Source organism: Diadema antillarum, unplaced genomic scaffold (genome assembly GCF_040938485.1).
Source record: "Diadema antillarum isolate AM-2024a unplaced genomic scaffold, OU_Dant_1.0 scf00000071, whole genome shotgun sequence".
NCBI classification, from domain to species: domain Eukaryota; kingdom Metazoa; phylum Echinodermata; class Echinoidea; order Diadematoida; family Diadematidae; genus Diadema; species Diadema antillarum.
Genome location: NW_027270960.1, coordinates 5,375,240 through 5,389,680, shown reverse-complemented (window position 1 = coordinate 5,389,680; position 14,441 = coordinate 5,375,240). Strand labels below are relative to the sequence as shown.

General features: G+C 37.9%; 1 protein-coding gene across 1 annotated transcript in view; it reads left to right on the top strand.

Annotated features, from left to right (window-relative positions):
- Positions 1-1,020: 1,020 nt before the first annotated feature.
- The window catches only part of LOC139716900 (thioredoxin domain-containing protein 3 homolog), a 43,086-nt gene continuing 29,665 nt past the window's right edge, over positions 1,021-14,441 (top strand). The window contains exons 1-5 of the mRNA XM_071628423.1: positions 1,021-1,071; positions 9,821-9,988; positions 10,581-10,684; positions 11,772-11,960; positions 12,668-12,764. Of these exons, the coding sequence (XP_071484524.1) occupies positions 9,898-9,988; positions 10,581-10,684; positions 11,772-11,960; positions 12,668-12,764 (481 nt within the window). The 5' untranslated portion in view covers positions 1,021-1,071; positions 9,821-9,897. The remainder of the gene's footprint in view (positions 1,072-9,820; positions 9,989-10,580; positions 10,685-11,771; positions 11,961-12,667; positions 12,765-14,441) is intronic.

Genomic DNA, 14,441 nt, shown 5'->3' with positions numbered 1-14,441 from the left:
AGTAAACAGAAAAAGAAGAGGGGTGGAGGAGGAGGAGAGAGAGAAAGGAGATGGGGTGGGGGGGGGGGGCAGAGACATCACAAAGTGACTTTTTTTTTGGATAAGCATTATATGTATGGAATAGATAAGGAAAAGATCAGATGGTGTTCCAGTCTGTTTATGCTTTGACATTAATAATGTAGAGCAACCAGGTGAACAGAATGATAGGAGTTTCATCCAAACAGGAAGAAAATATGTGTATAAAAAAGAAGTAATGGAACTTTGAACGGTTGTGTTTTTGCGAGATAACATGAACTCTCTCATTGGTTTGCTCACAAATAGTATAAACGAGGTATTTTGGCAATTCAACCCCCTTTCCAACAAACATAAAGCATATATGACTCATTGCTAGAGTATTTTACAGAACTACAATTTGATGCAAATAACATAATTTTATTTTCTTTGATTTCTATTTATGCTATTTTGATAGATGTAGACCTACCACTCTCTAAAAGAAGCAAGTTTTGTGTGATGGAATTGCACCATCAGATAAGGAAATCTGTGTATCTGATATTTAATTTACTTCATAACTTTCATAATTGCAATCGAATATTACTGGTAAATAGTCTTGAGCAATAAATTCTGAATGAGGTACTGAAAGCTTGTGTGCATACAGGCCTTGAGCTCGCAACATGGAACAGAAGGATATCTGGAGATCTACCCACCTATTTAGGAGAATCGTAGGGTCTGGGTGTGGGGATCATATCGAACTGAAAGTCTTGGGGACTCGTCGATTTGTATTGCGTGTATGCAGTAGTGGTTATGCGATGCAATTATGGAATGATTGGCAGGAAAAATCATAAGATATTACCAAAACTGATACAAAATATAAATATTACTCACGCAATTTGATTTTGATCACAATCTGGTGACGGCATCATGGAAACTAGTGTGATAATTAGGAGACGGGAAATTTTAACCCCCTCTTTGTAAAATGTATTCGTCCAGTAAGTCACGTGACACCAACCAGGCAACAGAACGCTTTGGATGTAAACGAAACGAACTTATCCGACGGAATTCTCTATCGTGCTCGTAAGTAAAACGATCGTAATTTTTCACATGATACTATCCCAACAAATATGGAAGATACTTCTACATCTCTCAAGATAAAAGCGTTGCTCTGCTGTATTTTGGAATAAGGGGTCCTCGGAAATTTTTGTAATTTCAAAAAGAATGTTTTAGTCACTCGCCGTAGTCCCATATGTTTCAATTTTTGTGACCTTCTTTTGCTAGAAAGTGTGCATGTGTGATATCGTGACGCAAAGCATTCACTAAAAGGACCTAGATCTACTCGAGCTCAGACATTGCTGTTATCGATAATATTGACAGTTATTCTAAAGATGCAATTTATGTAGAAATATGCTAACTGTCCGTAACTGCATGCCACAGAGTGCAGAACTTTGCAGCATCATAGGTCTAGCACTAGCAGTAGCAGTAAATTTGCACTTTTATTGAATATTGATGTTCGTGTGGTGTCTGCATGCTGCTGCCTACTCTCACGTTAGGACTCTCTTTCTATAGACCTGGTCTAGATACTCTAGATCTAATGTTAGACGGTTTAGACATCTACATGTAGAAATCTAAAAGCTCATTGGGTAATTTACGTGATATATCCACAGCATAAGCTGTAACTTTTGCACACACAACTAACGTGAGGGTGTAATAACTAACTTAAACTAGTATAGTAGGACCAGGCAGTACAGTAGGGTAGGGTTAACCGCAGCAGCGACCCCATACGGACAAATACAAGTACGTACCGTAAAGGGGTCGCACAGCAAACCTATCCTGTCACGGAAGCACCTGATATGGCTGAGCATTTACGTGACCAGAGACCAAAATAGAGGGTTTTATACCGAAATTAGTGGCCTTACTCTTAGATAAGATACTTACAATCACGGCAGGCGAAGTCGATTTACAATATGATCTGTTTTGAGAGCCCTGTGAAAGAGTTTATCCGAGGTTTTTATAGTCCTACCGCATTTCGTATTGTAGTATGACTTACACAGCGCATGCGCTAATATGGATAAAATGTAGCACATACTGTAATACGCAATGTATGCGTGTGGAAAAAACACCGGACGGCTCGCTGAGAACTGAAATGAATATTCATGAGACGTAACAAATAGAATGCATGCTGGGCGATGATTTACTATCGGGCCTACCGGCACTTATTTATTTCGTTTTTAAAGCGCATTTCGAATGTGTGGTTCATTATTTATTTGCAATAAAGGAAGTGCACACATAATGAACATCTTGAGATGTGAAGGATTAAGAAAATAACAGGTGATTTTCATGATAGAGGGTATGTTTTGTTTTTTATTTTTTCCCCCAGTCTGCAGAGGAAATGCCCCAGATGTCTCATCTATAGATCAAGTTTCCTTTCACACTGTACATTATAGTTTTAATGTTGTACATTCACAATGGGCTCCACTCACAAGCTCTGCTTCTTGGGGACTCATATTCATTTTTGCTTCATGTTCATTTTCTACTGTGATTTGAATTGAATACACTTCTGTTACATACATGTTTTGTTTATTTCCAATAGTTGAGAATTGTTTGATTATTTATTGAGAGACCTTTTTTTTTCCCCCAAAAGACTTACTATCGCATGAGAGGAGATCCTTCCTGTCTTTCTTTTTCTGTCAGGCTTGTCACTTTCTGTTTGATTGTGTGTATGTGTGTGTGTGTGTGTCCGCGTGCGTGTGTGTTTCATAATTATTGTCTGTAACAAGTTGGAAGAATTGGAAGCTAAATTTCTATGTACTGTGACATACAGATAAATAAAATTGACTCTTGAGTATTCATTCATTTTCATTCATTCATTCATTCATTCATTCATAGCAATGGGACAAGAAGTGTCTTCTGAAAATTTTTGAAATTTCAAGTATCATAACTTCCTTATTTTTTATCCGATTTTTATCATTCTTGCACTGTTCTGCTGGATTTTTTTTTTTATCATTGTCGTGAAATTGATAAAATTTTAGATTGGCTTTCATCTTAAAGGCATAATGGATTGGTTAATGAAAAACTAGAAATTAACCCTTTCAGATCCATCCACATGGTCATTGGGATTGTATTCCATTGCTCCCCATGGCTTTTTTTTTTAATGTTGTCTAGCTTGATCAATACCCTTTTAAGCCTTATACATACGTGTATGTACAATACTGCTGAAATGCATGCCGGTATTCCCCAACGCGTTTACATCGTTCGTTTGCTTGCGATCGGCGGTCATGCCATCAGACAAGGAGTATGTATTCGTAGAGGCGCACGCATTTCTGTGGTCATTTCACTCATGCCTTTTTTAAACCCATGATCCGATCCCGGCTTTGCAGCAGCATGACATGATAGAACGAGTTTACTTGTGCAGATTTTTAGAAAAATTGAAAAAAAATTACAGCAGTATAAAGATCTGATTGCGTTTGTTTTCATTTCATTCCTTCACAATGGTCTCATAATGAAGATAGGCACAAAAGGGATAACGAAATTTGTCCTGTTGTTTACCTTTCAAGAACGCATGCACAAAATGTGACGAGAAAAAAATTTAAAAAAAATCATAAAATCATCGCAGTCCCGTTGAAATTTGCGGAAACAGTAGGCGCGAAAAGGATCTTGAATTCGGTCCTGCATGCCATGTTGGTTATCAAAAACGCATGCACAAATGCGAAGAAATGATCGGGAAAAAAAACTACAGCCACTGTACTTTCAATCCTTCTTGTGCGTGCATCACAACAGATTACAGCCGAAAGAATTCACGAAATCATCGCAATCCTGCTGATATCTGAGGTATAGAAATAGGCGCAAAAAAATCGTAATATTCGAATAGTGCGAAGAGATTATTGGGGGAAAAATAAAAGACACATTTTCAACCCCTTCTGGTGGTGCATCATAAAGATTACAGCCGAATATCAAATCATGGCAATCCCGTTGAAATTTGAGGAAACGATAGGCGCAAGAAGGATATCGAATTCGGCCCTGAATACTGTCTTTCAAAAAACGCATGAATAATTCCGAAGAGATTTTCGGGAGAAAAATAAAGAATGTTTTTTCAACCCTTCTGGTGTGTGCATCACAAAAGATTAGAGCCGAAATAATTCATAAAATCACCGCGATGCCGTTAAAGTTTGAGGAGACAATATAGGCGCAAAACGAATCATAAATTCGGCCGTGAATACCTTCTAATCCGAGAGGACGCGCATTTACGAAATGTGGGAGAGAATATCGGTAAAAAGTATAAAAGGACACATTTTCAACCCCTTTTGGTGTGTGCAAAGTAAAAGATTACAGCCGTAGGAATTCATGAAATCGTCACAATCCCGCTGATATTAAATTGATAGGCGCAAACAGGATCATGAATTCGGCCGTGTTATGATCTTTCAAGAACGCATTTACGAAATTCGAAGATTTTATCGGGGAAAAATAAAGAACACATTTTCAACCCCTCTTGGCACGTGAATCATTAAGATTATAGCCGAATAATAATCCATGAAATCATGGCAATCCCGTTGAAATTTGAGGAAACAATAGGCGCAGAAAGGATCGTGAATTTGGCCCTGCATGCTGTGTATCTTTCAAAAACGCATACCGCATGCACAAATTCGGGAGAAAAATAAGACACATTTTAAACCTCTTTTGGCGCGTGCATTATAAAAATTACAGCCGAAATGATTCATGAAATCATCACAATCCCGTTGAAGTTTGAGGAGAACAAGAGGTGCAAAAAGAATCATGAATTCGGCCGTATCATTTCTTCTAATCCGAGAGGACGCATTTACGAAATGCGAAAAGATTATCGGAGCAAAATAAAGGGCGCATTGTCAACAATTCTGGTGTGTTCATCACAACAGATTACATCCGAACAGTGATCCGAAGTAAAGTTCATGAAATCGTCACAATCCAGCTGATATTTGAGGTAGAAATAAGCGCAAAAAGGATCGTGAATTTGACCCTGATGCCGTATGCTGCCGTATATACCTTTCAAGAGCGCATGCACAAATGCGAAAAGATTATCGGGAGAAAAATAAAGAACCCCTTCTGGCACGTGCATCAGAAAATACTATACAGCAAAAATAATTCATATAATCATTACAATCCAGCTGAGCACCAAAAATGTGAAAAGCGCAGAACTTAAGTAACGCGTGTTACTCTACGTGCGCCGATGTTGACAAAAAGTCACAAACGCATTTGATACAATCTGATTTTGTTCATAATCATTTAACACTTTGATTCACAAAAATTCAATTCTTTTAAAATGGTTCTATACACGAAGAAGAGATAGGAGTACAAAGCATTACAAATTCGACCCTGCAGTGTACTTTCAAGAACGCCAAGATACGGGAAGAAATTTTCGGAGGAAAGTTAAAAAACCGCATTTCAGTCCCTTCTTTTTTTTTATTTTTTACTTCCTTTTCGTATCAACAAATCAATTCACAAATGATTCCTTTTTGTTCCTTCTCAAGAAAATGATCCGTAAACAAGGCATTTGATTTTACAAAATATTTATTTGCAAAATGTTTTTTTTTTTTTTTGGGGGGGGGGGGAGGTAATATTATTGTCGACAAAAACATGAAAATAAATTTGCAAGCCAGTTAATGCTTTTTCAGGTTGTTGTTGACCAGTAAATTTTCTGTTCCAACCAGTACAAAAATGGGGAGGAAAAATGGATATTTACTGATCCGACAGAGACAGGTTGGACCGGCAGAAAAAAAAAAAAAAAAAATGGGTTAGTGTCCAGCCCTGCTTTATCCAACTTCCAAGATTTGGTGATGAAACCAAAGCAAGCACTCTTGCCAAACTCAGTTGGCAACATTAGGAAGGTGTCATTCTGTTTCACTGCGTTCTCGATAATTTCTATTTGCTCCACTTTGAACTTAATTCTTTTTGCATCCTCCTCTACTTCACTTAGAGCATCTTTGAACTCCATGATACCTATCGTACAGGTGTCCTTTATGATACCGAGAACCAAATACGAGATACTCAAATGGCAGATGACGTAAAATATGAATATTTATTTGCGCATGCGCAGATTAGTATATTTACGTGATACGTTCAAAACGGCGAACGGGCAGTATCTCGAGTAGACGGTCTCAAAGATGACTATTTATCTTGTTTTCGGAGGTAATGGTGAGAAAAAAATAGTCGGCTATAATATTCAACAATAATGGTTTTATATCATGTGGCTTTTCGTTGCGAATCCAAGTGTCCTTTTGAGCGATGAGTTGTTTACGTGTTGCAGTGCATTTGAGTGCTTCCTAAAATTGCATGGGTTGCTTCGGGGCGCTGTTACTGTGTTACAGCGCCCCGCGACGGGGTTAGGGTAGGGTATACTGCTGGTACATATTTAATCGGCATTGTTCAGAATGTGAGGTTCTTCACCACCAAGAGCGGACATGTATTATGTACTGGATAAGGAAAGAGTTGTTGTCTATGTCTAGATGTATGGTACTTGGTAGGTGTTCAACACACCGACCGGGTCCATATCGACCGACCGCGCACTATAATGGCATTGCGCGTACAGAAAGAAAATGTACGCATGGGACTACGCGCAACGGTGTTCGATTCTTCACTGGGCTACGCTACCGAGTAAAATGTGGCGAAAACAACTAAGTATTCCCTCTAAATTACCGAAATTTAGCAAAATCGAATAAGGTTTAGGGCAAGTCCAAGATAAGGTCCCCTCAGAAGGCAAAATTTCATCTTTGCTCAATATTGACATGTTTGGTATCATTTTGAAGCTTATGAGTTGAAGTTTTGATTTCCGTAAAGGAAAAAATGATATTATGTAAATTTATGCAAATTTCAAGGGCTTCATTTGCATAAATGTGAAACACAGCGTTACGTATGGGACATTTATAAAAATTCATATTAATTCAAAGGAAAGCAAATAATATTTGATTAATATGTGGACATAAGAAGTTCATCACATAGTTTAACTTGGTGTGAAAATTTAGGGATTATGCAAATGATTATGCAAATTAGCTCGTGTCCTATCATGAGATGTCCCATACGTAACAAAATGAGGTCATTTTTTTAGGTTTTTTCTGAAATTGCTAAGGTTATTTTAATGCCCTTTTGGAAAGTTCTAATTTATTGTTTAGAGAAATTAAATACCAGAGAAAAAAGAAAAAAAAGTAAAAGAAATATTTTTTATTAGGCATTGAAATAATGTTACGTATGGGACATATGCGTTACGTATGGGACATCCTCATACATATTGCATGTGAATGCATGTAGCTAGCTGGGAAGGTCTCTCAGTATACAAATGGTCAATCATTCTGAAGAAAGCATCCCAACATTGTAGCTACTTTTTGAGTTATAGACACTTGAAACAATACATGAACTTGACTGAACAATTTTCAGAAAGGGGGAGGGAAAAATGGCAAAATACACAATGAAAAATCAGCATTAAAGGGATGGTATAGTTTTTTGTAGAAATGGGGATTCAGTTTTCAACATTTAAAGAGATGACTGGAAACCAATTATATGAATTACTTAAGAGCATAAAATCCTAAGACTAGAGGAATACAAAGTTTATGTGATGGAGATCCAATTTGAAATGGTTGTGATATATATATAGAAGAAAAAAAAAGTAAATTGATTTTTTTTTTTTATTGCAAGTGATACACAAATTGTCCTTATTCAGTTTTCAGTAGTAGCCACAACAAAATTCATGGGTATACATACTGAGTTGTGACTCGAATCAATGACCCGACTGCTAGACAGACATTATATATCTACTCGATCACTGGGGTTTCACGCAGCAGCTATTGCTTATTTATTAAACTTAATATTTCTTGTGTCAAGTTGTTTTTTATTGAAACTAAATGGCAAACTGCCCTTCATCAATGCAAGTAAACACTTTAAACTATTCAATTTTTCAGTAGTAAGTATCCTGATAAAAATAGGGCATACATACTCAGGTTAGTCATAAAAAATATAGAATATGATTGAATGTGATTATGATGGTAAATATCTGGGGAATATTGTTCCCTTGTCAATCTGGATCAGTATTTGAGTAATTTCAACTGATTCCACCTCAATAATTATGCAAAAATTTGTTTAAATGGGTATTTTGCAAAATTATTTTGCAAAATACCCATAAACATGGTTCTCCACACACTAAACGAATGGGGGACAAAGGGCATGATACCCAGGTTGGTCATAAAAATCATAAAAATATGATTGAATATGATTATGATGGTGAATATTTGGGGAATATTGTTTCCTTGACAATCTGGATCAGTATTTGAGTAGTTTCATCTGATTTTACTTCAATAATTATGCAAAATACCCATAAACATGGTTCTTCACACACTAAATGAATGGGGGACAAACTGTCCCATACGTAACTGTCCCATACGTAACACGTCATGTCTGTCTTTAATTAGAACCTGTAATTAGAGCTTTTTGCCTAATGACATGAAACTTACCTGTGATAATCTTGAGTGTTGTCACTTTCATCACAGTGAGTTACAAGTTGTAGAATGATATACTTTCAGAGAGTTTTGAGGTTAAAAAAAATGTTCAAAAAAACAAAATTTTTCTGGTCCCATACGTAACGGCACATATTTTCTCTTCTAGAATATAATTGTCAAGGTCATTTTTCTCAATTTTTTACATGATTAAACTTCTTCTAGATATCAATCACCATGATGAAGTTCAATATGATCAAAGGCCATTAACACTATTTTTCAGGTCATAAAAGTCTCTGAATGTCCCATACGTAACGTGCGCGTTATCTTGGACTTGCCCTTTATCGTGTAACTGCATATAACTAGGCCTACCTTTGCTGACTCGTTAGATGTAGAGTATCCTTCCGTAATAAATTTGACGATTTTGACCGCAAAATTGTCACCGCCGCTTGTACGATCATGCACACACGTTACACATACACATGACATAAACATTTTGTCGCCCGCTACGACCGTACGAGTTGATGCAGAAACGAGAAATGAATGTGAAAAAACAAACCGACTCATCTAATTTATTTCAATTACGATGAAAAGTTTCCTAATGAAAATCAATTCAAATTCATCAAACAGTCCTTCAAAAGTAATATCGAAGGATTCAAAATATATTCAAATATTATTGGGGGAAAAATGACGGCTAGAAAAAAACAGCGGCCTGTCGAAAAAAATGCATTTAAGTGCCCTTTATACGTATTGTCATGGTGGTCGGTTGAAATGAGCAGGGCAACCGAGTGCGGAAAAAATGACACCCCACGCGCTCGAAGCCGCCATCTAAGAGCGCGTACCTCAGATCGCATGTGAATCCGGAGTATTTTCTCCACACGTGAGTAAAATTTCAGGCAAATTGTGAGATTTTTCACGTTTCTATTGATAGAAAAACGTTAGGTGGCCGGTATTATGACCACCCAACCATACCTGTTACACTTACAACTTGTAACAAGTAAATTTTTGGAAGCCTATCAATCTCATTTCATGGAACTGTTATTTTCTCTCATGTGTCCCTCTTACATGGTATATCTTAATTAAATCTACTGTAAATGAACTGACTTTACCCTCTAATAACACATCTACATTTCTTCCTCAATCTCCAGCATTTCTCCTGTAAAATATGAATGACTAGATGTTCTTGTTGCATTGCACACCCCTAAAGTTGTCAACTATTTTTATTTTTTAAAATTCAGCTTAGCTTAGCAGTATCATGACAATTCAAATGTACGTTGATGAGAGTGGTGATGGCTGATGTAGCTTAGTCGGTAGTGCTTCTACCTTGCAATCAAGATTTGAATTTTCTGTTGCTGTATATTGTATCTATCCAGAGAGAACATTGGCAGGAGCACATGCTTTGATTGAAGACACACTTTGAGTAGAACAGATTGCAGCGTGAGAAGATAACATGCCTGCAAAAAAGGAGCAAGTAGCGCTTCAGAAGGAGATCTTGAACCAGGAGCAATGGGATGACCTTCTTGGCTTAGAGGGTTTAGCAGGTACGTTTGTCATGATCACGACTCATCTTTCTCCCCTTTCTTTAATTAATTTTCAATTTCCTATTGTTTTTTTTTTCTTGTTCTTCTTCCTTGCTCTCTTCTGTATGCTTCCCTTTAGCCTAATTCTTGTCATTCATTTTCTTTGCTTCACTGTCCCAACTCTTTCTGCTCAGCTTAGTCAGTTTAAGAGAGCAAGTTGTACATATTTATTCATTACATCTTGTTATTTTTTTATATTTTGTATATTGTTATTGTTATTATTATTATTATTATTATTATCAGTATTATCATTATTATCAATAGTAGTAGTAGTAGTAGTAGTAATACATGTATTAGTATTAATTAGTATTAGTATTATTATTAATATTTTCATTATTATTATTATTTTACTTAGCATGACCACCCCAGGCAGTTCCTGTACTTCCTTATGATTCCATTTTCTAGTCTATTTTCCTTCCTACTTCATTTTCGACATCTTTCTAATACCCTTCCATTGCCTGGTGCCTATTCTTACATGGCATGTAATCTGTTCATGGTGATTCAAACTTAATCTTATGTTTGACTTTTTCTTTTCCTTGAAACTTCAAACCAGTGATTGATGTCTATCAGAAGTGGTGCGGACCATGTGCAGCTACCGTGGGTCTATTCAGACGACTCAGGAATGAAATCGGAGATGACCTCCTCAGGTTTGCTGTGGTGAGTGGACAGATGTTTGAAGATCAGCAATCTATTTGTGACAGATAATGGCATGATCAGCTGACTATGAACCACTCAATTGATATGTATTCCTGGCAAGATCTGAATTTCAGCTGTGTGTTTACTCTTTTGGCTGTACATGAATCCTGTCTAAATTTTGATAACAAATTACAGAGTACACTTGTTTGCTCCACTCTGTGACCCATGGTGTGTTCAAGGTGATTCAAGGCAGTGATCACTTACTATGACACAGTCCAGTTTACATCCATCTCTTCAGTGTTTGCAGCTGACCATGTTTAAAGTTTGTTGGCATTATGAATTGAACCCTAGTTACTCAATTTCATGAAAGTATGATTACATGTAACTGATTTCTCATTATACCCCCGCCACACATAGTGTGAAGGGGGTATATAGGAATCACCGTGATGTTGGTCGGTCGGGCGGTCGGTTGCATCGCGAACTACTCCTACAGTTTTTAAGCAATTTAAATGAAACTTAAGGTCAATGATGATATTGAGGTATAGATGTGCAAGACATGCTTTTTGTGTTTGTCAGACAATGTGTTGCCATGGTAACCATAATTTTACCAAAACCTTGTGGATTGATCGAATAACTTCCATAGTATTTAAGCAATCAATTTCAAAATTGGTATCTATGATGATCAATAGGTGTAGTTATGCAAGACACTCTTTGTGTTTGTACTTGACAAAGCGTTGCCATGGTAACCGCATGTTTTCTTCGAAATCTTGTGGAGTGAACAACTTCCACAGTTTTGAAGCAATTGAAATCAAATTTGGTAGGCATTATGGCCTTGAGGCATAGATGTGGAACACATACTTTTTGTGTTTGTCAGATAAAGCGTTGCCATGGTAACCATAAATTTACCAAAACTTTGTGGATTGAATAACTTCCACATCCTTCAGGCAGCTTGTTGCTCTAATTTTGAAAGTTTATGCACAGATTGATACACAAGAGATGCAGTTAAATACACATAGTCAAAGACATTGCTTAAAGCAACAGTAAAATGAAAGACAGTCACGAGTGTTGTACGGACTTTAAACAAGATGCACTCCTTTGTATTTCCCAGGCTGAAGCTGACAGCATCGAGACCCTGGAGCCGTACCGTGGCCGCTGCGAGCCATGCTTCCTCATGTTTGGCACCGGTCAGCTGGTCAATGTGATTCGGGGAGCCAAAGCCCCAGCCCTGCTCAAGACTGTTGAGAAGGAGCTGAAGCAAGAGCACAAAGTTTTGGAGGAGGGCCTGGAGAGACAAGTGGTAAGGCAGAGTCAGCTGCACAACTTGTACAATTAACTCTCATTGGAAGTAGAATGGGGAGGTGGCTCAGTCGGTAGCATATCATCTGCCTTTCAATCGCAAGGCTTGGAATCCAATGAGTCTTACTTAGCAATATTGTGTGTTATCATGCCATCAGCTCTGGTAAGGGGCAAAATACTGTCCCTCCGATAGAACATAAATGGAGGTCCTGTATGTTAGAAAGTCACAACTCATGCACTTCAAAGATCCCGCTTCATTCTTTCATCGCAAGGGGCAGGTGTTTTACCCAGTGAAGTGATCCGCCCCTAGTCCTCACAACTGCTTCCCATAGAATACTGCTAGTGCAGCTGAATATGGGCTATCCAGCCATCTCTTTAGATGGAAATGAAACAAACAGATTTAAATGAAAACAGCAGCCCAGCTTACTCCACATACAAGAAACATTTTGTTGTCATAACCTACAACTGTGTATTATTTAACTGACAGACAAGAAAGCAACAAAGTATAACTAAAAGAGGGAACAATAGCCTTCACTATCAGCTATCGAGGATCAAGGAAGGTATTTCAGTGTAAATGGAACTTTTACTTTCTGCCCTCTTCAAATGTTCTCTCAGTGCTTTCGTTGTCTATCATGTTTTTATTTTGCTTCCTGCCCCACCATGTTCAACTGTTTTTCTCACACTCGCTTCCATTCTCCTCTCCCTTAGATCAAGGATCCACTCCTGGCCGCTGCCCAGGCAGAGGAGGAGCAGGCAGCCAAGGATGAGGAGATGGAGAGGATGAGGCAAGAGGAGGAGGCCCGCAGTAAGTCACACAACTCTCCGGCAAATTCATGGAGCAGCGGACCCCTCTCAGCTATCCCTAGTTCCCGCCCTTTCCTTTGCACAATACAATCCCTCCTGCATTGTAACTGTTTGTCAATCTATCCACTCCCTCCCCCCACCACCTTCAGACATATCTAACATTTAATCTAAACCTCTCACTTTCCCTATTCCTAACTGCAAGTACAGCACCCTGTTGGTTGTTAAAAAGTGGAATGATAAAACTCCATCCAATGGAATTTAAGTTTTAAGGACTTCTACTGGCTTCCACTCTAACTATGCCACAACTACGCTCTACAGCATCCTGTTGGTTGTTGAAAAGTGAATTGACAGAGTGCGGCCAATTGATGTAACATTTTTGAGGATTTTTACTTGCTTCCACTTTAAATATGCCCCAACTGGGTTCATGCATGAAATTATATTTTTCATTGTAATAACCAAGGTTTGTCAGGCTGTTTTCTCTTACAAAACGTCCACTTCACTTCCTCAAGTCTAAATCTGTAATTCCAGATTTGACATGTAGTTGGTGTGATTCAAGGCTACAAGACTTTTTGTTGATACAAATTCTTCTAAAAATGCACATAAATACGACTTTTACATCCACTACTCCAAAAGTCTATTAGTACATTGTATTTCTATCTATTTTATTAAATTTGATTTTTTTTTTGTCCCCGCCGAACGAGTTCGAGCAGGGGACTATGAAACGGGCTCCGTACGTGTGTGTGTCCGTCCGTGTGTGCGTCCGTCCGTCCGTGTGTGCGTCCGTGTGTGATCAAAATGTTCAAAATGCTACTCCTTCGCCATTTCTAACCCGATTTTGATTCTGTTTGCTTTATATGATAGCACTACATGGGAGCTTTGAAACTTCTATACAGAATTTCAATTGTGACCTTTGACCTTGACCTTTGACCTATATTGTACATTTTGCTTCAAAATGCTACTCCTTCGCCATTTCTAACCCGATTTTGATTCCGTTTGCTTTATATGATGGCACTAGGTGAGGGCTTCAAAACTTCTACACAGAATTTTGACCTTTGACTTCTTTGACCTTTGACCTTGATTTTTGACCTATATTGTACATTTTGCTACAAAATGCTACTCCTTCGCCATTTGTAACCCGATTTCAATTCTGTTTGCTTTAAGTGATGGCACTAGGTGAGGGCTTCAAAACTTCTACACAGAATTTTGACCTTTGACTTCTTTGACCTTTGACCTTGATTTTTGACCTATATTGTACATTGCCTACAAAATGCTACTCCTTCGCCATTTCTAACCCGATTTTGATTCCGTTTGCTTTATGTGATGGCACTAGGTGAGGGCTTCAAAACTTGTACACAGAATTTTGACCTTTGACTTCTTTGACCTTTGACCTTGATTTTTGACCTATATTGTACATTTTGCTACAAAATGCTACTCCTTTGCCATTTGTAACCCGATTTCAATTCCGTTTGCTTTAAGTGATGGCACTAGGTGAGGGCTTCAAAACTTCTACACAGAATTTTGACCTTTGACTTCTTTGACCTTTGACCTTGATTTTTTTACCTATATTGTACATTGGCTACAAAATGCTACTCCTTCGCCATTTCTAACCCGATTTCGATTCCGTTTGCTTTATGTGATGGCACTAGGTGAGGGCTTCAAAACTTCTACATAGAATTTT